This window comes from Gopherus evgoodei, chromosome 18 (assembly GCF_007399415.2).
Source record: "Gopherus evgoodei ecotype Sinaloan lineage chromosome 18, rGopEvg1_v1.p, whole genome shotgun sequence".
Classification (NCBI taxonomy): Eukaryota; Metazoa; Chordata; order Testudines; family Testudinidae; genus Gopherus; species Gopherus evgoodei.
Genome location: NC_044339.1, coordinates 7,626,976 through 7,652,367, shown reverse-complemented (window position 1 = coordinate 7,652,367; position 25,392 = coordinate 7,626,976). Strand labels below are relative to the sequence as shown.

Here is a 25,392-nt window from a genome sequence, read left to right as displayed (position 1 = left end):
GAGCGCTATATTCAGGGTAGAATTTGGGGTCCAATCCTGAAGCTAGTGGGAGTTACGCGTGCTCAGCACCTTACTGAGTTGGGCCCAGGGTCCTAAGACCGCAGTGCTATGCAACACTAAGGGAGAAGAGTCCTCTTTGAGCCTTGCTGCATAAGCCCAAAGGCAGACGCGGTCTCTCACTGGAGGAGTTCCTGCACCCATCGCTCATCGTTTTACACTCCTCCCAGGTACACGCTGAAGAAAGCAAGCTACAGCCACCTCCGGGCCATGAGGTTCGCAGTGGAGCAGATCAACAATTCCAGTACTCTGCTGCCTGGTGTCTCCCTAGGCTATGAGATGGTCGACGTCTGTTATTTGACCAACTTCATCCACCCCATCTTGTATTTCCTCGCCAACAAGCACTCTGTGGTGCAGCTGCACAATAACTATACACACTACCAGCCCCGGGTGCTGGCTGTTATTGGCCCAGACTCTTCACAAGCAGTTGTTATAGCGGCCCAGGTACTGAGTCTTTTCCTCGTGCCTCAGGTAAGCTGGTGCCCATGTTAGGGCTGGACAAACCTTCCAGGGCTTGCCTCACTAATGATTTCATGAACATATCCCCCGCGCTTTGGTCTGAAGCGAGTCAGCCCTCTGTAGCTTCAGCATACTCAAATCAACCTGTGTTACATGCTCCCCATTGGGTGGCAAGCAAGAGGTATCCCATATTTTCATTGGGATAATCTGGTCCCTTTATATGTAAATCATACCAGATGTGCAGAGTGCTGCTGCTGGACGGCTCACTTGGGCACCTCCTGGCTTTCTGGAACTCAGACACGCTCCGTTTCCGTAGTTAGACCAGCTCCTAATTTGAGTATTATGACAGCATTAAGTCTGCACTCCAGAGAAAGCCAATCCCTACATCAGTACACCCTGTACAAGTCCAACAACACCAAAGCTGTTATACCGGGTGTAAGTCATGTCTGTCTATTCACGTTGTCCCTTCCCTGTTCCTCCCTGCCCCTAGATCTCCTACACGGCAACTACTAATGAGCTGAGCGACCGCAAACGCTTCCCTACCGCCTTCCAAACCATTTCCAGCATGGAGCAGCAGATTGTGGCCATGCAGCTCCTGCTGAAGGAATTCCGCTGGAACTGGATCAACATTCTGTACAGCGACGATGATTACGGGCGCCAAAACCTGAAGCTCCTGCGGGCCAGGGCTACCGAGATCTGCGTGGCATTGCAGGAGGTCATCCCAGTGCCCCAAAGCAGCCAGATGCTCTCACTAGAGTTGCAGGGAAAGATCAAGTCCGTTGTCAGAAAGGTCATCCACAGTACGGCCAAGGTGGTCATCGTCCTGTCCCTGGAGCTGATTCTACCGTTCTTCTTCCAAGAAGCTGTCCGCCAGAATGTCACGGATTTGGTGTGGATTGCCACCGAAGCCTGGGCCACTGAGCCCGCCCTGTACAACATCACTGACCTCTGGAGGTTGGGCACCATTCTGGGGGTGGCAGTAAAAGAATTCTCCATTCCTGGTTTGGACGACTTTAGGGTCAGCCTGGCAGAAGGAGCCAACGAGCAGGCGAGTGACCAAACTACATGCAACCAAGAGTGCGACCAGTGCCTCAGAGCTGCCCGAGACGCAGAGCACAGTATGAGGGCCCAAGGGGAGCGCACAGACTTCAGGGTCTACTCTTCTGTTTACATCGTGGCTCACGCTTTGCACAGGCTGCTGGGCTGCAATACCACAGGATGCCACAAGCGGATGGTTTACCCCTGGCAGGTTGGCCACATGCTTGCATTAAGAAATCCAAGCCACGTTTTAAGGGCGTGGGACTACATGGCTTGGGGCATTGGGAGAATGCTAGTAGAGCCTTTTCCCTCCAGCCCATATGGCTAGGAACAGAAAGGTGTGCATCTCTGATGGCTGCTTGGTGATTTGCATCAGATGAGTCAGATGACCCCAACCTAGCTCCTAGCAGACAACTGTCCATGTTGCAGAATAGCTTGCCCACAGTTCCATGTGGTTGTCCCAGAAGCACAGTCTCCTTGCTTAGCAGGGACAGATAGATCGTGCCTGCATCCAGCTCAATTGGTCAAATGAACTTTTGCAGAATGACAGCAGGTACTGAGTCCCAAACTCACGCTAGGGCAGAGACACAGCAGCAAAGAGTCCATCTCTACGCAGGTACACACGCCCTTACCCGAGTCTAATTTTGGGCCCCCAACCAAAAGACGGCATCTCTGTGAGAACAGTGCCCACCTCACACAAACTCCGCACTGGGCATGTGTGGCAGGGGTCAGCAACGACTCGGAGGAAAAGCACCACTACTGCATTTACCACGACCACTTCCTGCAGGACCTGTTGGAGTGCAGTTCTGTTCTGCAAAGTGGGTGTCAAAATGGCAACATCTTGCTCAACAGACTTGCGCCATGGTCTTCAGAGAGTCAGATCCACTTCCTACAGACCAGAGCGAGGATGGCAGAATCGGCCACTCTCTCCCCCTACTCACCCACCAGTCCCATTGTGATCAATGGGATGTAAGATACTGCTCAGCGTGAACATGGGTGGCAGGGTCTGACCCTAAGGATTTTTAGATCTCTTGCAAAGTCAACATAGCTCCAGGGGGGCGAGCTGACTTCTCTTCTGACTCATGCATTAGCCTGGTTGATTGAGTCCCAGTTGCAGAATCTCTAGGTATATGTAAGCCAGAAGAGCCCAGTTTGACTTTCTGATCCAAGGGTCAGTTTGCCATGCTGGGTCTTAGAAGAAAATTTCTGCTGACTGAGAGCATTTGACCTGGAATCACCAAGTAAAATACCCACGGCTGCTCCTTCGGCAGCGTCTCTTTTCAGAGCAGAACTAGACTTTCAGGAAGTGACCTCAATCTGTAACTTCAGTGCCTAGCAGTACGTGCGCATTGATCATCTTCTCCTTCTCCATTTGCAGCTAGTGCCAGAGGTGAAGCGCGTGAACTTCTCTCTGCTCAACGAGAGGATCAATTTCAGAGAGAGAGGCACTATTCCAAACAGCTTCGAGATCATCCAGTGGAAGTGGGACCAACCCAACAACCCTTTTCAGAAAATTGCCTCCTACAGCAGAAACAAAAAGCTGCTGTTCAACATCCAGAACATCTCCTGGCACACCCCAAACAACACGGCAAGTTCCTTCCACCCATTATCACACATGTGGGGAAGTCATGGAACCACATGAGCAAAACCCAAGGCAGTAGGGCTTAGTCAATAGAGTACAGAGTTAGACCTGGATTCTATTCACCACTGGCATGCTGGGTGATCTCAGCCAAGTCATGTCCACTCTTTGTGCCTCAGTTTCCCCATCTGTAATACAGAGAGAATGATACTCACCTCCTTTGTTAAGTGCTTTGAACTCTTCAAATGTAAAGTGCTATATAGAAGCTAGGGTTTATTGTGCCATAGTTACACACACAAATGGGACTCGAGCACGCAAATCCTATCACTTGGGCAACAAAATGACAGGCGACCAAAAAAGCGGCCAGAATGGGCTGTGTGTGCCAGACTTGTGCATAAATGAACAAGGCCTGAAAGTCTGGCCCTTGGCTTTAATAGTCTAAATTGCCTCCTGCCAGAAGAATGTTCCTCCAGCTGTTTGTCTGGTACAACAGCGACATCCAGTGGCTCGTTAGGTTATTCCCAGATGACTGCTGCCTTTGGGCTTGTCTACATCACAAAGTTGCAGCGCTGGTGAGGGGGTTACAGCGCTGCAACTTAGGAGGTGTACACATCTGCAGGGCATCACCAGCGCTGCAACTCCCTGTTTGCAGCGCTGGCTGTACTCCTGTTTTGTCTCGGGTGTAGAGGATCCAGCGCTGGTGATCCAGCGCTGGTAATCAAGTGTAGACACTTACCAGCGCTTTTCTTGACCTCCGTGGAATAAGCAGGTATCCCAGCATACCTGAGGATACCTCTCTGGTAATCAAGCAGGTCTCCTTCCCCGCGGTTTGCTCCGGTATTCTCCGAATCCCCCCCCCCCAAGCGGGTCTCCTTCCCCGTGGTTTGCAGGGGGGTTCGGGGAACGCGAGAGCAAACCGCGGGGAAGGAGATTTGCTTGCAGGGGGGTTCGGGGAACGCGAGAGCAAACCGTGGGGAAGCAGGTCTCCTTCCCCGGGTTGCTCCAGTGTTCCCTGAACCCCCCTGCAAGCAGATCTCCTTCCCCGCAGTTTGCTTTCGCGTTCCCCGAACCCCCCTTGAAGCCGCCCAACAGCGCTGCAGTGTGGCCACATCTAACACCACTTGCAGCGCTGGTTGCTTTAAGTGTGGCCACTCTGCAGCGCTGGCCCTATACAGCTATACTAATACAGCTGTAACAACCAGCGCTGCAAAATTGTAGATGTAGACATACCCTTTGTGGCTATGTCCATCCCTGTTCTCTATTTAAAGGTGATGCAGTAGTTAGATTGATCCTAGGAATGTTTTGCTTATGGCCATTCCAAGAAATCAATCCCTGGTTCTCTGCCATTGGAACATGGTAAACTTGCTGGTAAAGTTATAGCAGGTATGTATAACTGATGGCTGAATCCCAAGAGCACCAGTCTAAACCCTGTTCCCTATTTAAAGGTAAAGCATATTGTTTGGCTGGCTTTATCCTAGCTGTGTATCCCCTTTCCTGTCTATACTGTGGCTGAATTGGAATTGAACAGCTCAGTGGTTTGAGCATTAGCCTGCTAAACCCAGCGTTGTGAGCCCAATCCTTGAGGGGGCCATTCAGAAAACTGAGGTTAAAAAAAAAACAAAAACAAAACAACTGGGGATTTGTTCCCCTTTTGAGTAGAGGGCTGGACAATATATATGATCGGCTGAGGTTCTATTATGGAACATTTAGAAGTTCTTCCAGCTCACTTGGAAGTTGCTATGAGATCGTCATTGTTTTCCTCCAATTCCCCTTTTCCCAGGTCCCCATTTCAGTCTGTTCCCAGCAGTGTGAGTACGGACAGCGGAGGAAGCCTGTAACTGTTAGCAGCTGCTGTTTTGAGTGTATTGACTGTGAAGAAGGGACTTTTCTCAACAACAACGGTAAGGAAAATGCAACGTAAATGCACCTTGTTTTCATATCAATCCGACAGTGCTTGTTCCCAGCAGAAGGTCTATAGTTAAGTTACTGGGCTCTAGATAGGGGTAGCTGAGTGAGACTCTCTGCCTGCGCTATCCAGGAGGTCAGACTAGATTATCTAATGGTCCCATCTAGTCCTAGAGTCTAGGAAAGGAATGAATCTCTTACCCAGAAGAGTTGGTTTCAGTTCCTGGCCTTGCCACATTTCCGGTGTGCCCTTAGGCAAGTCACTTAGTTTTCTCTGGGAGTCAGTCCCATATCTATAATATTGGATAATAAATCCTTCCTTTGTCATCTTCTTTGGGATTGTAAACTCTTTTGGGCAGGCACTGCCTCTCACTGCGTGTTTTTACACCAGTTGGCACAACGGGGCCCCAGTCTCAGCTGAGATCTCCATTGCTGTAACAATAATCCCCGCAAGGCCATGTTTTCGCTCACTGATTCAGATTCTCTGTGCGTGGCGTGTGTGTGTAGGGAGCGGGCGCTGGCATGGAGGTAGAGGTGTAGTCAGAAAAGGGGATGAAGAGTCAGAAGACCTGACTTCCATTGTCACTTCTAACAGTGATTCACCATTTGACTGTAGGCAAGTTACATGGCATCGCTGTGGCTCAGTTTTTCATAATACCCTATCTTAAAAGGGAGCTGTGAAGCTTAAATTAATGTTTGCAATGTCATGCGAGATCCTCAAATAGAAGACCTTAGGTGTTATCTATATCTTAAATTTGCATAGCACCGTCTGTCCTGAAGGATTCCAAGAAGCTTGACAAACTATGTACTTTGAGGAACCGTGGCCACTGTTGAAATGCCGTCACCTCTAGGATGGAACACAATAGGGTAACGGTGCACAACGAAACTACTCCACGAGGAAGGGAAAAGGAACACTGACTCCAACATCAAGTTTAGGGGGAATTTTGGGATATAGAATGCAATTACCCAGATTGGAATTTAGCCAAGACACTAGGGTTAAAATCCCAACACTTGCAAAGAAAAACAAACCAAAACAAACCCATGGGATCGCTAAGGACCGTAAGTGGCTTTACCTCTCATTTGAACGACTTCACCTCCAACAGCACAGTGTTCCCCTAAGACCAAGCTTACGGCTCTGGTTCACATATTAGTCAGAAAGAAGAATTTTAGCAACTGTACAACCACCACTACTTTGGGGTTCCCACGGAGGTCTCCCAATCCAGAATTGACCAGGTCTGACCCTGCTTAGCTAGTGAGAGCTTACAAGACAGTGGCCTGAGCTAGTATGGGTACGAAACCTTTAGCATCACTCCCATCAGTTATGCTCTTACTAGACATATTGACTATTTACAGATAAGACAGCCTTTGGTAGGGTCTTTCAGAAACACCACATTTTGTTTTGCAGACCTGTACAACTGCCAGCCTTGTCCAGCTGACCAGTGGTCCAATGCCAGAAGTCAAAAGTGCTACCCAAAGCTTTTGAAATATCTGGAATGGCAAGAAGGCATTGCAGTGGTGTTGCTGCTATTCTCGGTGCTGGGCCTTGTAGCCACTGTAGTCATATCTGTCATATTTGCCATTCATTTGCACACACCCGTGGTGAAGTCTGCAGGAGGCAGGATGTGCTTCCTCATGCTAGCGTCTCTGATCATCGGTTTCATCAACGTCCCCGTGTACATGGGGATCCCAACAGAGTTCAAGTGCATGTGCCGGCAAATAGTGTACACCCTCTGCTTCACCGTGTGCATCTCCTGCCTCACCGTTAGGTCCTTCCAGATCATCAGCATTTTCAAGATGGCGGCCCGGCTGCCCAAAGCCTACAGCTACTGGATGAAGTATAATGGCCAGTACATTTTTATAACCGTAATTTTAGCTCTGAAAGTCACCATCGTTGTGACGAATGTCATCATCCACCCTTCTATTCCAGTTCCGTTAGTGCTGGAGGACGATCCCTCTACAGTAGAGCTGCAATGCAACAAGAGCTTCAAGTTGTCCTTGCTAATGAACAACAGCCTAGACACATTTCTCTCTATTCTGTGTTTCTATTTTTCCTACATAGGCAAGGAGCTTCCCAAGAACTACAACGAAGCCAAGTACATCACGCTGTGCATGACCTGCTATGCTGTTTCCGAGATTGCCATTTTCCTGGCCATGTCTGTGTACAGAGGGATGCTGGTGACCATCTGCGATGTCATAGGAGTGGTAATCAATTTGCTTGGGATCTCCATCGGTTACTTTGGTCCCAAGTGTTATCTGATATTTTTCCATCCAGAACGCAACACGGCTGCTTACTTCCAAAGCGTCATCCAGAGCTACACCATGAGGCAGGACTAACCAGGTACTTCGTCTTTGTACGGAGACAATCCCCATAGTGAAAGAAGACCCAATTCCAACCTGTCTGGGTTGGAGGAGAGTCTTTATCTCCTCAAGAAGTGCATCAGTGCTTTGTAGATTGTACAACTGTATGAATCTTGCAAATTTGCCTCCTACCCCCTCAAACGAGGCAACATGTACAACAACTAGGGCTGGCCGGAAAACAAGAGTTCTACTTCACAAAACAACTCGAGGTTTTGACGTTTGTTTTTTTTCCTGCATCAGAACAAGAACTAGACAAAGTCTTCTGCAAAAAGAGAGTAAGCGACTCACTCCAGACTAGCCAACAGCACAGGAGTGAGGGCACTCACATGGGATCTGGGTACAAGGTGTGTGTCCCTGCTCTGAATCAGAGCCTCATTCCCATATCCCAGCTGAATGCCCTCACCACCAGGCTATGATGTCAAGTCTCTGTCAGTCTCTCCAGTTGTAGCGGTTCCATTTTGTATAAATAATTAAATATTTATTGGGCCAGATACAAAGAGACTGACTCTATAGCCCAGTCATGACGCCGCCCCACCGAATGTAAGACCTAAATTCCATCCTGGACCAGAGAAACCTTCCCAATGGAACTTCCATCCAAAGCAATACGTTTCCACAAAGAGTTTTGCTTTGGCTGAATTGGCCCTTCCCAACAATAAAGTTGTCATGAAGTTCACCCCAGGTCAAGACATTAAGGCCCAGCATTTCCAGAAGTGGCTAGTAATTCTGGGTGCCCCAGTTAGAGGCCTGTGGGGCGTTGTGTTCAAAGCTGCTGAGCACCTTCAGTTACCATTGAGTCCATGGACTTGTGGGTTCTCAGCATCCCTAAAATAAACCGGGCCCCCAAAGACTGAACTGAGCACCGAAACTCAGTGGCCGTTAGTGAAAATTTTGCCTTGAACAACCAAAGCTGGATAGCCGTATCCATATTTTGAGTTAGTTTCTTCTAGCTGATGTGCATTGCTACATGACCCTATGCAACTAGACAAGATACTATTAGCTTGGAGCTGGCATAAAAAACTTTTGAAAGCAGCCTGGCAAAATGTAGGATTAGCAGCTCATTCAAACCAACAAATATGGCTGGAGCGTAATGGACTTCCTTGTTCTAGGTGCACGAACCTGATGCTGTTACATTTTTCTGTTTGTTCCTCTACCATAATAAAGGTTTTAAATCTGACCTGATTTGCTCTGATAATGTTGCGATTTTGCTGAAGGGCTAACGGTTCCAGATTTAGGATTATGATGGCATTTAAAGCTCCTATCTGATATTGGAGTACCGTTGTGTTAGGCACTGTAAAGTCATAGTAAGAGACAGTCCCTCACCAACAATCTAAATAGGCAAGACAAGCAGTAGGAGAAACTGAGGCACGGAGAGAGGAAGTGACTTGCCTAAGGTCACCCAGCAGGCCAGTGGCCTAGATCTCCTAATTTGCAGCTTGATGTTCTACCCACTAAACCACACTGCCTCTCCTCGTACAACCCTGCAATCTCGGGCTCCAAGAGAGAGGAGCGCACATCACAAATAACCTGGATTCTGGACTGAACCATGGTCCTGTGCTCTCAGAGTTCACAGACTGACAGGAGTTGGAGCTGCTGGGTCTCAGCACCTCTCAGGACTAGCCCCTGGGGAAAAAAATACACTTTCCAGCCCAGTTCCCAGACCAAAGCGGTTCGGATCAGTATCCCAACGCTAATCCAAACAGCATCTCTGAACCTTCTGAGTTCAGGCCATCAGCTCATTTAAATCTCATTAAGGGATCTGACTTGCATCCCTCTCCCAGCCTGCTCGGAAGCCAGTCAACTCTGAGCACTCAGCTGCTGCCTTTGACTCATGCCTTTTATGACTTAAGGCCAAAGTGTCAAGTGGATTTTTAGCCTTAACTCTGAATTTCATGGCTTTTGTGACTTTAAATCAGGCCCTTAATGCTATTTAAACAGTTCTCTTTTTGAAGCTGATAAATGCTACTGCCTGTGTTTGGGAAGGTGGGGCAACGAGAAAGAGGGATGGGAATTTCCAATGTTCTGATCAGACAATTGAGATGTTCTCCTGCCTGCTCAGATGCTTCTAACATTCTGCCCAAGATGGGGGAACAGAAATTCTTATACCCCAGGGGAGGGGAGGTTGCAAGGGAAGGACAGCAGGGGCTAGTGGTGCTGCTTTACATAATACCAATGTACAACACACACAAAATAAAGAGGAAACAGGTTAAGGGCATCTCCTTCGCTCATGTGCAATGCCATACCTGTATGAAGCAACAGCAGCCACCAGCCTTCTACCAACCTAGGTACTTACACATGTCCCCACTCCCCTCTCCATCACCTTTGCATCAGAGCTCCCTTAATTGCTCATCCTCACTCCTGCATATCTAAGACCTGCTGCTGCCTGGTGATTTTAGGAAGGGGCATTCAGCCCGGCTCTCCCACTCTCCAGGAAAATGGGAAGTGGCAGATTTTTCCATACGATAATGTATTGATCCATCTGCTTTCGGTTAGCAGCTCTGACTGAGGCTAATTGGCAGATCAAACCATGTGATGTACCATGTTAGGTAAGTAGTTATAAGAGCCTAGATTGAGCATGACACTTCTTGGATGGATCCCAAAGTCATTCCTCCCCCTCCCACCTCCGCCAACCACAGATTGATCGTGGTGCTAATGCAACCCAGACTGAATGCACAGAAGCTGCAGGGGTATTAACAAGTGTCAAAACGCTTTGAATTGTTCCTGGCAAAGGGCCACGCTACATTCTTCACAATGAATGGACCTTCATGTTAAATTTCACTTGCTTGTCTCGGAACCTAAGATTTAAAGTAAAGCAAATGAGAAAGCAGGGGGTAGTGCACATCCAGTAAGATGGGGACAATACATGGGAGAGATGGAAAAGAAACGGTAAATTCCACCGTAGAAGACATCATTTAATTTTTCTACCAAACTGAGGGGATCATTTAATTTTTCTACCAAACTGAGGGGATGGTGTTTTTCTGGCTTCCAGAACCATATTGCCTATACCGAGCAGGCAAAAGGCATGAATCAGGCACCAACAATCATGAGATTGGTTTACAAATCATGAGATTGTCAAACATCATAAATCTTGGGGTCACTGAATTGCTTTCCAGTTATTGTACCGCTAGGAGTCATGTTTTCAAGCTTTTCTCCACAGCCACAAGGGCTAGATTGTGGTGGATTCTCCATCACTAGCAATTTTTAATTTAACATTGGATGGTTTTCTAGAAGATATGCTGTAGGCTCAAAGAGGAATTATTATGGGTAAGGTCGGATCAGATGATCACAATGGTAGCTTCTGACCTTGGAATTTATGAATCTAAATATACTTTAAACAGTGGAGAGTCTCACATAATCACATGACTCCAGGAGCTTCAGCAATGAGAAAAATGCCAAATACCATGAGATTTGCAGTAAAATAACAAGTACTGGCAACACAAAAATGCATAGATACCTCTAGCAGATCATATTTACAGCTCAAGTACCAATGCAGTAATTATACAGACACACACACAAACATTGACTGGCTGCAATGTCCATACCAGTGAAATATTGTCCAGGGGGCAGGATAACCCCTGAGACTGTGGCATATGAAGTGCCTGAGAGCACAGCAGACAAATCCCCATTATCTCATTGCCTTGTGGGATAGCTAAAGCTCTTGGTAAATCAAAAAAATGCACTTCAGAATCAGCAACAGATATGCAGTTCAGAGAATCGGGGTTGAGCTAACGGGGTTTCGCTGTATTACATGGAGGGGGATCATCAGACTGGGGTCTCTCTGCATTGGACAGTCAGGGGGAGTGGGGTCACCTAATCAGGATCTCTGCACTTCACTATATGTGTGTGTGTGTGTGTGTGTGCGTGTGCGTGCAAGAGGTAGGCATGGGACGTTCAGCTAATTGGGGGGCTTTGCATTGCATTCTTGTGTTAACGCAGGGGAGGGGAGATTTAACAATTGCAGTGCCTCAAGAAATAGGTTGCCCAGAGATAGCACTTTATGTATGTATGTACGTACTGTGATCAACGCTGGAGACTGCTAGGATTCTCATTAGGATTTCTGGGGCATCCTGCTCTCTCCAACTACCTGTTGGGAAAGAATCTTGGGGCTTTTCCGCGTGGCAGGGGGAGTCTGCAAGGTAGAAGAAGCAGGATCTCACCCCACAAGAGCAGTCATTATCCAAGGCCCAAGCACTGAACAGAGAAGTCTACATGACTTGTCCTACACCACAGGAGCAGTCCCGGGGAGGAAGCTCCTGTATCCTTTCCCACCTTGCAACAACTGGGCCTGCTTCAACAAGGCAGCCAGTTTCTTTTCCCTTGGCCTGGGTGGGTGAAAGTGGATTGTGTAGCAAGCTCCATTTTGAGCTGCTTGGCCTAACTGCTGCACTTAAGGCAGCCCTGTGACATGTTTGTGCTGTAGATGGTGGCTGGCTCGCTAAAGCAGGGACTTGTGCATAGAGGTTGCTGCAGTAGAAGATTTAGTCTGTAACCCTGAAGTCTAGGCATTGCTTTTGGTTCTGTGCATGTGTCTCCCCCTCTCTGGCTCTTGCAGAGGTGAGATGTAACTCTTGATGATAGTAGGGGAGGCAGAATTTAAAGGGGGGCCATATGACTGCCCCACGCATCACTTCTGGCCCCTTGCTCACCCATCTAATTACCCATTGCACCTGCCAAATGTTGGCTGACCTTAAGAGTGAGATTTAACAGTACCAAAGAGTGAGATTCAAGGCCAAAGAATACTTCCCAGGTGGAGGGTTAGGTCATTGCTTAAAAAAGGACTCATCTTTGGTCCTAGGCAATATCCAATAGTCCATGTTTTTAATCCAACCAGTATAATCAGAGTTTCACAAGCACACATGTTAATAATAATAATAATAATAATAATAATATACAAACAGTGAGTGGACTTTTTTGTGATAAAAGGATTGCAAGTTTGCGTCTATGTAAGTTTTAATAGGTACCACACTGTATTGTAATAATCCTGTTGCCTTAGATAAAGGGTCTCAGCTAAATTAATTAAATAATATTTAACGCTCATCGGGACACATTGAAAACTGTACAAGAACCAGAAAATCTTGGCTGCAATAAAAATTAATTCGTAAAAACAATCAAAACTTTCTGAAAACATTGCAAACAGAGTTTCTGGCAAAGTACTAGGAATAAATTACTGTACTACCAAAAAAAAAAAAAAAAAAAAAGTCAGCAAATTACTGCTGAGAAACCCAAGTGCCCTGAAAGCGTTAATAAATAATAATAATAATAATAATTAACAATAGTAATCATAATTATTAAACATATTTGACTTACTTTATCAGAGATGGGATTTGCCACGGGAACAAAAGGAATTTGTGGCTGTAAAGCCATTGCTCTGCTATTTCTGCAGTGTATTTCACTCCCCAGATGACATGTTATATCTTTTTCTCCTTGATGACCACAGCACAGCACCTGGCAACACAGCATACATTTAAAAAAAAAGAGAAGCCTTGCCTGCTACCAGGACAATTAAGGGCCCTGAATTTGTCCAGTGGAGTTTAAATTTTGAACTGTATTTTGCAGAACCAAATAACTTTCGATCAAGTCCTGCTTGTTTTTTTGGACAAACTCATATTTTTTTGACTGTCAAGTGTTTACATCCACCAGAAAACCCCTTGTGTAGCCTCCTCTCTCCTGCCTACAGACTGCAATCTGCAGCCCTGTAGTCTCCATGATGGCCACAGTCCATAAACTTGCAAAGTAGCTTTCCAAGCTCTAAGCCCCATGCTTGGGGCCCAGGATCTATGGTTGTCTCTTGCAGTGCCTGAGTGAAAAATAGTTTAAATCTTTACATATTTTCTCACGAGTGAGATAAGCTTAGAAACATGTGCGAGAGTGAGCTAGCATGCTAGTGAGCGAGTCTCGCACCCAATGAATGAGGCTTGAGGTGTCTCCAAACTGGTACCACCTTGCTCCCCACTTCTTCACAGCTCCTTCCCCACTTCTCCCATTGCCTCCATGCTTGGGCAGCGTATGAACTCCCACTTTGGGGAGGCCAGCCCCCCAGGCTTGCCCCTTCCACCTGAGGCCCTGCCCCTACTGTGCCCCCCTCGCCCACCGGAGACTGGAGGTCCCCCCACCAGTGGCCGGAGGAGCACAGGCCCACCCACCCTAGCTGCCCCGAGCCCTGGGCTGCCAGCCAGCCCAGCCCAGCCCCACCAGCCAGCTTGAGCACCAGCCTGCGCCAGCCCCTGGTTGGACAGACCCCCAGGCTGGCCCAACTCCTGGACCAAGCACTGGTCTGACCCCCAAATTGGCCTGAGACACCCCTAGGGTGACCAGATGTCCCAATTGTATAGGGACGGTCCAGATTTTGGGGTCTTTTTCTTATATAGGCTCCTATTACCCCCTACTCCTTGTCCTGATTTTTTCACATTTGCTGTCTGGTCACCCTAGCCACCCCAGGCCCAGCCCACGCTGGGCTGCTGGCCGACTCGAGCTGCCGGCCTGTGCTGAGCCCCGCCCACCGTGGGGGAGGGGGCAGGAGGGCGGGGCCTCAGGGTGGCGCATGGGTGGGGCCAAGGTTAGGAGAAGCTTAGCCTTCCCTAGCCTATTATATCCACTGCCAGCTCAGTCTCTCTTCCCTACTCCTGACACCTGCTAGCCGGACTCTGCGGGAGTGCAAGGTGCTGGTGCCTTTCCCAGGCATGTCCCCCTCAGCCGCGCTCAGCCCGATTCCCACCCCGGCAGAAATTGGGGGGGCATGTGACCCCCACATGTCACCTCTGCGCTCTAGCTATTTCTGCCATTAAACCAGCTGCAAGGCACGTAACAGATCTTTTCATGCTGCAGCTGGTGTTCCCTGTCAACATCTGAATTCCCTTAGCTGAGTCCTGGGCATCAAACAGGTCAGTCTGTGTTTTAAAGGAAATGATTAGCTGCCGACAATGTTATTAGCCCCCTATAGGGGCTGTGTTATCTTTAGCTTGGGCCCAAGCCAACCCCCTGCATATGAATCCCCTGAGCTCTGCAGCCCTGCTTTTCCTTGTTCAGATGCCTCCTGGAGATCCATGTCTTCCAGGAAACCTCTCAGACCACGTGCAGCTGCACTGGTTCTGTAAGCTATCGCACTGCACCACACCACCCCAGCCTTTGGGCTGTAAGTCCTCGGGGGCAGGGACTCTGCTGTTCTCTGGGCATATTTATGCTCTGCAGGGCACCAGATATATGTTTCTTGGATATAAGTAACCATGTGCTGTGTGCAGATTCATCCTGGACCATCAGTAATGACCCAACACGTGACCCACTGGAGGTGAAGTGTAGAAATGTGCTCCCTTCCTCTTACAGGCAGGGGCAATGGGATCTGCTCTTTGGGACAACCTCATTCTATGGCACCCATCGTTGTCACAGCATCAACAAAGGTTGCTATCCCCGTGCCAGAAAGAAAGTGTTATGCTCCTTTGCACCCACCCTTCCTACCCCCCGGTCATTCTGGGATCAGTTTAGTCCCACGCAAGCATAAATTCTTGATGTGCCTGCTCCAGCATGTCCCCGTGACTAGAGTGTCATTGTGTATGGCTATAACGCACCAAACTGTGCCACCGCAACTGTATACGTTGGTGGAGTGGTAGCTGGCGATGACCCCCGCCCATAGCTGGAGGAGCCCAGCGTCCCTGGCGGGCATCAGAGGCTGAAGTGGAGCTGCCAGGTGGAGGACAAGGAGAAGGGGCCGGCCTTGAGAGACAGCAGCTCTCAGGTCAGCTGGAGGAGGCTGGAAGGTTCGCAGCCATCCCCACTCTGAGTTGCTGCACCCCACGATCCGTAGCTGTTGGGCCCCCTGGAGTATCAGCCCTGGGGCTTCTCCTGGGACCAGGGCTCAGCAATGCTGCTCTGTTTCCACCTGACAGTGCCGTGATCGGGCCCATCATAGGTAACGGCCAGGCTCAGCCCAACGGCCTGCCTCTGCTGGTGCTGGTGCCCCCGACCCATCCCTCATTCTCAGGCAGGAGGTGCCTGTGAGGCACTCCAGGGTGCTGGGTGGGTGACTGGGGCAGGGCTGCCAGGTGACCAACTCAAAGCACTCAGCGGGCTGCTGAGGTGGAGGGTGAGGGCAGGAGCTGGCTGTAGCACCTGCCTGGCCCCTTTACCCTCTCACTGGCCCTGGTACCTACTGAGGGGAGTCCTGTGCCCCGCACGACTACTGTCCCTAATGGAGTGGGCTGCAGTACCTATTGCAGCTGCACGGGTGGCCCTCAGGAAAGAAAGGTTGGGGACTCCTGCCTCAGCTAAACACTCAGTCTGAATGCCTAAGCCCCTGTACTGAGTGGTATTCCACCTGCCTCTCCTGCTTCCCCAGAGAATGTCCCCCCAGCTCGATGTGACAGTCTGAGGCTCCCTGGGGAGGAATTTTCCTCACAGTCACACCTGTCAGAAAGTGTCAAGCCAATTTCTTCCACCCTTCACACTATGCTGTCAGTGAATGGCTCGGTTTGGGTCCATTTATGGCAGAGGTTTTCAAATTGTGGGGCAAGCGGCGATGCCAGGCTGTGGGGTATGGGGAGGGAGCGCCACCTCCACTCCCTAACTCACCTCAACAGGCCACCCGGCTTGTGGGTCAGCTGATTTCTGCTTCCGGCAGCCTCCAGAGACCATTGCACGCAGCTTCCCCAACCCTGAAAACCTGAGCGGGAAGAGGCAGGTATTGGCCCTGCCCTAGCGGTGCAACCTGGGTGCAAGGTAGAAGCAGCCCACTGCTGAGGAAGCTTTGGCTGTGGCTACAATGGGAGTGAGGAGATGACAAATTCCATGAATGGTAAGGGGGTGGGAGGCGATTGGGAAAGTTTTCACACCACTGATCTGTGGGCATTTACCATGGGTCAGCTGCTTCTGCACAGGTTCATGAACATGCCCTGCCCTCTACTGGATGGGATATGCCAGGCCTGCTCACCTGTATTAATCAGTTCCTTCTAACAGCCAGAGCCCGGGGGCTTAATCTCGTGTTCTCCAAGTAGAGAGGCATGGTTTTCACAGTCACAAACTGCACGTCATATACACGGCTGTCACAACCCCATAGGGCGCTAAAGCTCTCCCTGTCATGCATTACAAGGTGCAATAGCTCTGGTGGATCAAACAGTGGTTCTGAGATGTTCTCAGGCAGGAGAAGAAGAAGGGGGAACCCTTTCTTGGTTGAGAACAGCTCCAGCAGCCAACTGTGGAGCACACAGGCAGACAGGAATGCCCAGTCCTGTCCTGGCCGAACTGGTGTTTCAGGCTGATAAGACCCTGAGGCTACTGGGAGGAGGGGATAGGAGAGAGACTTCCCAGGCCTGTCCCTGGAAGTTAGAGAGGAAGAGGAGAAAGTCATAGAGGGTGCGATAAAAGGAGGAGTGTGGACCACAGACCTGGGACAGACTTCCTCCATCAGGTTGGTACCTGCAGCACTTCCCTGGGACAGCATTTCAGAGAGCCCAGCTGGGTGCTAGAGGGGTTTGATGTGAGAGGGGAGGGGTGCAAGGGGGTGGAGGAGGGACAGAAGAATGGTGAAGGGGAAGTGATGGAGGGAAGATGGGGAAAAGGTGGCAGGAGAAAGCAGAGCTGGATGATGAAGGGGTAGAGGGAAAGGGGAATGAGGAAAGGCAAGAGAGAGGAGGTGGCAAGGAACATGCTGGGGGTGGGAATCAACAGGGGGAGAAAAATATGAAGCGGAAGAGCAAGAGTGAGAGGAGAAGCAAAGGAGAGAAACAGAGAACAGAAGAAAATGAAACACAGTAGGGGAAAATATTGGGAGTAAAATACAAACACTGGAGAGGATTTGCTAGGAGACCGAAGGCCTCGCTGTCTGTCTCTCTGTCTTGTGCTTTCTGCGTCTCCCTAGTTTGTTGTCTGTTGCTCTCCCTCTTCCCATCTCTGTGTCCCTAGTCTCTCCCCATGCTGTGCTGCCACCACTTCAGTCCTCAACACCTGGAAACCTAAATGCAGGGAAGTGGTTTGATACCCAGTTTGGGGAACTGTCAAGGACTCCAGCTGCATACAGTGCTGGGATCAGACAGCAGATGGTGCTCTTTACCCCATTCTCCACCAGATCAGGGAAAGGTGGCCTGCAATCCAGCCCTCATTCCGATGGAAACTCGGACGCCGGACTCTTACCCGAGAGCGGCTCAAGGTGCAAAGTTAGGATCAAACATCTCTTGAGTCTGACGGGACTGGATCTGGGGGTACAGAGGAGTCGTGGGTCAGCCTGTTATGGAGAGTTAAGGTAGCCACAAAGATCTGCTTAAGATCCAAATGTTCACATAGTTCTGGGGCAGTAACAAGAACTGAGGCTGTGACCCAGGGATGCACAACCTCTATGAGTAGAGAAATAACCCTGGGTAAGAAAAAGCAAGGAGGGGACAGGGCTTTGATGAGCCAGTTTCCCCTCCACAACAAGCACCGATTCTAGGGTACACTGAAATTGGCTGCCTCCCCCATTCTCTTTAAAACACCTGTGTAGTAACGTTGCCAGACTCGTGTGAATTTATTTATTTATTTGGTGCTTTTCTGGAAGCCCTCATTCCTGCAGTCACATAAATGCGCCAGCATCTCACCTTTCATTACCAAACCAAACGAGAAAGTTTCTAGCCCTTGTGGCTGTGCAGACAAGCGGTGAAACGTGATCCCCAAAGGGACAAAACCCAGAAGGCAAAGCAGAATCCAAGCTTTTCAAACCTTGTAATTTAAAGCCAATCTCATGATTATGTTGGGGCTTGACTCGTGATTTTTTTTAACGCTTGAGGTTGGCAACACGGGTATGTAGAGCCCTGGAGATCAGAGTCTCCTAGTCTATCCACAGGACAGATATAGCCAGAGTGGCATGTATGTTTCCTGCACATATCACCCTGCCAATATGCCTCTTTGTGGCATAGAGGGAGAGTGTCTGTGGCCTCTCCATGATGGTGGTTTTGGGGATGCAGCCACTTGGTGGTCAGACGATTCAGTCCCAACTCACCTGTGCTACATTTGAACCCAAGGCAAAAGGCAGCACGGCTAGTTAACAGTGCCCCAAGTCTCCCAGTCCCCTGCACATCTAGAATAATGTTATCTGAGAGTCTTGCTTCCCTGACGAGTTGGGTCCCTGCTTGCAAAGACCTTGCTAGATGCTGCTGCTAAGCCACAAGGGACAGAGGTGGGGAGAAAGATCCAGAGGCTACACCCAGCTTGCATTTAGGGCAGACAGGTTATGGGCTCATGGCGACATAGACTAACTCTAGTCCGACGGGTGGGCAAAAGATACCCAAAGGATATTACCTGTGTGCACGTCTCCCCCTGCTTCAAAGTTGTTCTTGGGAGCCTAAGAAACAGAGGGCCAAATTCACTGCTGGTGTCAATCGGCAGAGTTCATTAAATCAGTGCAGCGGATTACACTGGCTGGGAATTTGCCCCTCAGTTTGCATGTTGAGAGGCTGGGTGACTCAAGGGATTGTCCGGGGATGCAGAGCTTTTCAGCTCCTGGTTGCCAGGTTAAATCCAGCCCAGGCTGGTAATGTCTGATTGTATAGTGTTGCCATTTGATAGCTCTTTGGTGGCTATCATGAAATAGGTGTGTGTGTGTGTGTGTGTGTGTGTGTGTGTGTGTGTGTGTGTGTGTTTCCCAGATGGCACAGTTGATGGTAACTGGCCTCCTTGTTAGCCGTGTATACAGAAAGGCTGGGGGCAGAATGGGCCGTGGAGACTGAATGGCCTTCTCACGTCCAGTGGAAGCCCCTCCAGGTTAGGGTTAAGTAACATTGGTGGGGAAGCTTGAATTACATTGTGGTACCTGTTCTGGGGACAGTCTCTGGGCCTCCATGAGTGCTAAATTCACTTGATATTTGCATCCAGGGATTTCTGTTTGGGGAATGGCTGCTCCTTTGTATGAACACCTGTGGTTTCTATTCAGAAAATTCCAGCTGTCTAATCAGAAAGCAGAAAAAATATCAGGCTACCGGGAAGACCAAGCACACCGCACAAATACTTTGACCAGCAAGTGGTCGAAGCGGCTGATTTGCAAAGCGCAGCTCAGGATGAGATTTGTTCCTCCAAAATGGCTGTTCCTCCAGTAATTACAAAGAGATTAGACAGAATCAAAGTCACTTTGCTACCTTTGCTAACCATTCCCAACCTGATTTCCTGATCATTATGGAATCCAGCTCATATGCAGAAAGATGCGCGACACACAGAACCTGGCCATCTGACACTCTGAGTTCTGAAAGGCACTGACTGCCATGGAGAGGTGGGCAATGCTGGCCATGAACCATCCTCCAGAATGGAGGGCTGAATTTCTCAGAGGGGCCTGCTCTTTGAGCACAGAGGTGGGAAGTCTCTGGGTGTGGACTGGGAAGGGGAACAGGAGAAGAGCATACCTACCCCCATGTTTCTCAGTGTGCCCCAGGGAGGCCTGTCTGGATTTCTGATGCCTCGGAGCCAGCCTGCTTGAGAAGAGTAACAGGTGAATGCCGTCTGCTCCGCTGCCAGCAGATTCTGTCTTGGAGCCTCTCCTCTTATGGCTCTCCGGGGAAACCCCCCAGGAGATAAATTATTTGTTATTGTCTAAAGACCTCAAGGTTGGTTCACATGGCAAATAAAGAGGCTTCTGACAGCCCGGGAAACCACAGCAAAGTTGGCCCGGGGCGGCTTGGGATTAAGAGCAAACTTCTCCATCTGCCAAGCCTCTGAATTCCCCCCGGTGCCATCATCTCAGCCTTTCCTACACCAGCTGCGCAGTGTGTTGGCTGCTTCCCCTGTCACGTTAAGGCAGTTTTGCATGGTAGCTGGGGCTCCCAGGGCAGGGGCCGGGGGCAGTGGATCCTAACACTTCGCCAAGCCAAAAGTCTATAGAAGTGAAGAGTGTTTACTTAGTGCTGAGAGGCAGCTGTAGAGGCAATCAGGGCCGCATGGGGGAAGTGATAGTCGGCCAGGGGCAGCCTTGAGAAGACAAGGAGCTGTTGAAGTGAAATGGTGAAGAGGCCAAACTGTCTCCTGGACCCAACTAGCCATTTGAATTCTGGGCTAGTGAAAGGCTATTGCTTAACTGCAGGGGAGAAAGTCCTCCTTTAACTCGCAGGATGGGTACAGCCTGGTCAGCAGTAGTAAATCTCCCTGCCCCACCGGCCCACCAATGCACCTTTGTCCTGACTGAGAGGGGCCATGCCTCCATGTAGTCATAACCCTTGGCCTTTCTGCTGAGACTGCTAAAATGGCAGCTGGTGAGTGCCAGCGGCGAAGGCAACATATGTGACAAGGACACTGCCCACTGGGAACTGGCCTGAGATCCACCAAATAGCCAAGAGATGACAAATAGCTATAAGTTACTCCTAGCCTGGTGACCCACCAGTGACACGATGCGTATCCAGGTCTCAGTATACCAAACCCCCTGGAATGCCCAGGGTGAAGCTGTCTCTATGCCTGGGAGTAAACCTGAGTCAGCTATCGGTGGTGCTGCACCATTGCTCACTGCTAAGGGTCAACACGGGGAAGACGAAGAGGTGCCCTGATGGAGGCAATAGGGATATGCCCCAAGGACTGGGAGGAGCTCCCCGTAACATGCACAAAACTAACTCCTCCTCCTCCGACCCTGCCCTTCTGCTGACAAAACTTGACAACAGTTAGGCTGCTGGTGAGCTGAGACCATTGTCTGTGTTGTTGTTCCTTATACTCCTGTCGGTCTGTACCCCTCTTGTCTTATGCTTAGATTGTCAGCTCTTTGGGGCAGGACCAGCTTCTTTTTCTGGGCTTGTACAGCGCCTAACATAAGGGGTTCTGGTCCATGACTAGTGCTTCTAGATGCTATAGTAATAATAATGATAAAGTTAACCTTGGTGCCAGGCCCTGTAAGTGCCATCAACACTTTGATCTTAGTCCTGGTGCAGCTACGCTGATCGCTGGCTACAGATGAGTGCACTGGGGCTTTTCCCAAGTGCACATGTGGCCTTAGATTAACAAACTGGCATCAACACCTGCCTTTGAGCCCAGCAGCTGGACGAAACAGCTGGCAGCCGAGTTTGAGAGGCATTTTCATTCCATCTCACAAGCAGGGCTGATGTTTTCACGTTGTCCCGTGGGTGGTTCCGGTGTTCTTAATGCCGGCACTGGGGTGGCATGGCACCCGGCTGGCCTTCGTGTTTCTACATTGGTTTGCCCCAGTAAATGAGACTAGCACTAAGGAACTGCATTCATAAGGGCCTCTCTCTAGCTCCTGCTGCAGTCATGCCTACAATAGACACCAGGGCTGCCCGCTAGGGGGAGGGGGAGAAGTGGGGCAATTTGCCCCAGGCTCCAGGCCCCACAGGGGCCCCCACGAGAGTTTTTTTGGGCCCCTGGAACGGGGTCCTTTACTCACTCCGGGGCCCTCGGAAAACTCTCGCCAGGCCTGGGCCCCCAGAGTTTCTTCCACTCAGGGTCTTCGGCGGCAATTCGGTGGCAGGGGGTCTTTCTGCTCCGGGACCCTCTGCCAAAGTGCCCCGAAGACCTGCAGTGGGGGGTCCTTCCACTCCGGGACCTGCCGCTGAAGTGCCAGGTCTTCGGCAGCAATTCGGCAGCAGGGCCCCCCCGCACCAATGACCCCAGACCCCCTGAATCCTCTGGGCAGCCCTAGTAGACACATGCTGGCAGAGACATAACTCTGCTGTCTGTCAAGCTCCTGCAACAATACTGATGTTTAACCTAGAGGCTGTCATGTGGAGATCCAAGTGGCCCTGTGCTCCAAAAGAATCAGCCAGACTATTAGCCCAGAGAGGAAGAATGGCCAGGGGTTAGGACGCCAGCCTAGGATTTTAGAAACTTGGGTTCAATTTCCTAGTCCATCCAAGACTTCCTGAATGACTTAGAGCTAGCTCCCATGGGATTTAGGTGCCTAGATACCATCAAAAATCTGACCCTTCGTCCCTTTGGGCTTTAGTTCCCCATCGGTAAAATAGAAATAACAGCACTAACCTGGTTCATGAAGGTGTTGCAAGGATAAATACAGGAAAGATTGTGAGCTGCTCAGATACACCTCTACCCCGATGTAACGCTGTCCTCGGGAGCCAAAAGATCTTACTGCGTTATAGGTGAAACGGCGTTACATCGAACTTGCTTTGATCTGCCAGTGCGCGCAGCCCTGCCCCCCTGGAGCGCTGCTTTATCGTGTTATATCAGGTCGCGTTATAGCAGGGTATTTGTAAGTACCTTAGATTGTTAAGACAGATGGATCATTCCTTAGACTGCAAGGGCAGGGATCATCCTTTCATAATGTGTGTGTACAGCTCCTAGCACAGTGAGCCGTGATCCTGAATTGGAGCCCCTAAGTGCTACTGTAATACACCAAAATAATCACAATGAGATTCTTTTCCAAAGGGAATAAATGCGCTCATTCATTCACTCACTTGTTAATCACCAGCCTCTGGCTCTGAGTAGTAAGCTGTTCATAAATAAATGTAGGATAAATTGTTCTTTGTGTACATGATGGTCAGGCGGTTCCAAAGCCCTTAATGACTCTGTCTTTCACTTCTGGCTTCCCTGTGTATATAACAGAATAACGGTGATTTGAACACAACGATGAGAATGAAAAATCCCTACACCTGCGTGTACCACATCCGGGAAGATCTGGGTGCACACTGCAATTGGGTTCGGAAGTGACACGAGTTTGCTGGTCTCGGGCTAGCTGCTCTGTTTCTAAACCGCCAGGCTAGAATGGAAGGCTAGCCCAGGGGTAAGGTCATGGGGAAAACAGTTCCTGCTCTGCCCCTGACTTTGTGTGACCTTGGGTAAGTCACTTAGGAACGGCTACATTGCAATTGCCATATGCATGGGCTTGCCCAAGCCAGCTTAATACCAGAGGCAGCAAAGCCAGGCTAGTCCCCCGAGTAATTACCCAGGTTTCTGGGCAGTCTTATACAGCCCATCCTGCTGCGACCCCATTGCTAGCAATACCTGGGCTCGCTCAGGCCTGTTTACTCCTGCTGCAGTCGCACTGCCCCATTGCAGCGTCTCTACTCCTAGTCTTTCTGCGTCAGTCCCCCCAGCTGTAAAGTGGGGCTCAGCACTTCCCTACCTTGCAGGGGTGTTGGGAGGATAACTAGATTAAAGGCGCTGAAGTGCTCGGGTTTTATAGGATCGGGGGCGATAGAAGTACCTAGGCTAGACAGAGAAGCGTGGGTGTAGGCAGCCCAGAACTAGAATAACATGGTAGGACCGAGGGCCAGGGGCAGAGCTTGGTGAGGCAGGGTCTGCAAAACTAGTGCCAGACAGAAGCCAAGTCTTTTAATCCCTCGCCAGCTCCAAAATTCACTCTGTTCTCCCCCCAAATTAAAAAAAAACAAACAACCTTCTCCCTTTCTCTAACCCACTGGCCTTAAACTCCCCCTTTGCTTGGCTTCGCTGCCTTCACTCCTGGGCCTGAGGCAACACAGCTATCTGCTCCAATCTAATGCTTAGTCTCAGTATCCAAACGGAAAAGTGCTTTGCAATACAAACTCTTCCCCTGCCCCATGCTCCTTGCTTCCTCCTCTGCCCCCACCTTCATCTGAGTGTTTAAAATGTATCTAAAGTTTCATCTCGGCTGCTATTTTCCATCCTTCAGCGATAAGGCATCTGTGTGTGTACACAGCACCCAGAAAATTACTTACAGCCATCAGTCTCCTCCATGACACTTTTTTTTGGTATCAATTATTAATATTATCATCTCAGCTCCCAACCTGCTCTAGTGTTGTTTTCATTTAAGATTTCTCCCCCTCTCTCGCCCCCACCCCGATTTAATTCCCCCCCCCGTGTTGTGGTTGCTGATTTAAGATCACAAACCTGACATTTCAGGGCCTGCTTCACAATGCCAGGAGGGCAATGCTGCCTTGAACAATTGATTCTCTCTGCATAATCTATCAGTACCATCCAAAACATTTAATCAACGCAAGATCACCCCTTCCGGCATCTCTCTCTCCTCTCGGTTTTTTTCCAGCCCATGAAAATACAAACCAAAAGATACCCCAAAATGAAGCCTGTTGCACAGGATTTAATTGCAGGGCTCTGCATCTTGAAATTTAAGGCTGAGAAGGGGAGACAGCTGAAATATTTCAGAAACTCTGCTAGGGGTTTACGGGTCAAATGGATCAGCTGACGGGGCCTCATGGGGTCCCCTAAACGTCCATGGGTGGCTTCTTTTTCTGGAGTCACTTCCCCCATCCCACTCTTCTGTGCAGGAAACTCCACCTTTTGGATGAATCCAGACTGTGTTATTAATCTTAATCTATCTCAGGTTGGGCTGCCCTTTTTGAATCAGGAGTGAGAATTGGACTAGGGTAGGATCCAGCTCTCAATGGTCATGCTCCCTTTGACTTCAGCGGGGCAGGATTGAGAGCCAAGTGAGTCTGATCTGGATAGCACATGTATCTATCATAATATCTGAGCATCTCCCAGTCTTTAAGGGATTTAGCCTCATAACCCTGTGAGTGCTATAATGTTTATTATACAGTTGGGGATCTGAGACACTCAGAGGCTAAGTGACTTGCCCAAGGTCACACAGGAAGTCTGTGGCAGAGCAGGGACTTAAACCCAGGTCTCCCAAGTCCTAGACTGGTTCCCTCCCCGCCTTTCTCTCCCCCCCTTTGCTGGTGGAATCACTCCAACCTGCACCCCCACAGCAGCTCCTTGGGGTGTGGCCACAGGCTAAAATGGCGAAACTCATTTCACAAGTGCCCGCCCCCCCTTTGTAGCTTGGCTCATGCAAATGGGATGGTTTCCTGTGCAGCCCAGGGAAGTTCACAGTTGAGAAGCTCCACTGACATGTTTTGTCACTTTCAGTCTTCAGTTTACACTTTTTAAATGGATAATAATGAATTAACAAAACCAATTAAGATTTCATCTTGCCCGCAGTGGACCCTTTTAATTTATTCCTCTCCTCCCGCCTCCCCAGGCAACTTCCTAAAGTCTAGATAATTCTGCCCTAACGTGCCTAACAACCACTGCTGAGGCACCAGTGGATAGAAGCACTTAGCAGAATCCCTCACCCCCCACAAAATGGATTACATGGGCGTGAT

General features: G+C 49.6%; 1 protein-coding gene across 2 annotated transcripts; it reads left to right on the top strand.

The window, feature by feature from the left end:
* Positions 1-252: 252 nt before the first annotated feature.
* TAS1R2 (taste 1 receptor member 2) lies at positions 253-7,372 on the top strand. Of its 2 annotated transcripts, XM_030537390.1 has the most exons (6): positions 253-528; positions 1,007-1,765; positions 2,933-3,142; positions 4,914-5,034; positions 6,288-6,290; positions 6,444-7,372. In XM_030537390.1, the coding sequence occupies exons 1-6, from the start codon at positions 268-270 to the stop codon at positions 7,370-7,372; spliced, it is 2,283 nt and encodes a 760-aa protein (XP_030393250.1). In that variant the 5' UTR covers positions 253-267. The 2 variants fall into 2 exon arrangements, with proteins under 2 accessions (XP_030393250.1, XP_030393249.1); XM_030537389.1 differs by lacking the exon at positions 6,288-6,290.
* The last annotated feature ends 18,020 nt before the right edge of the window (positions 7,373-25,392 follow it).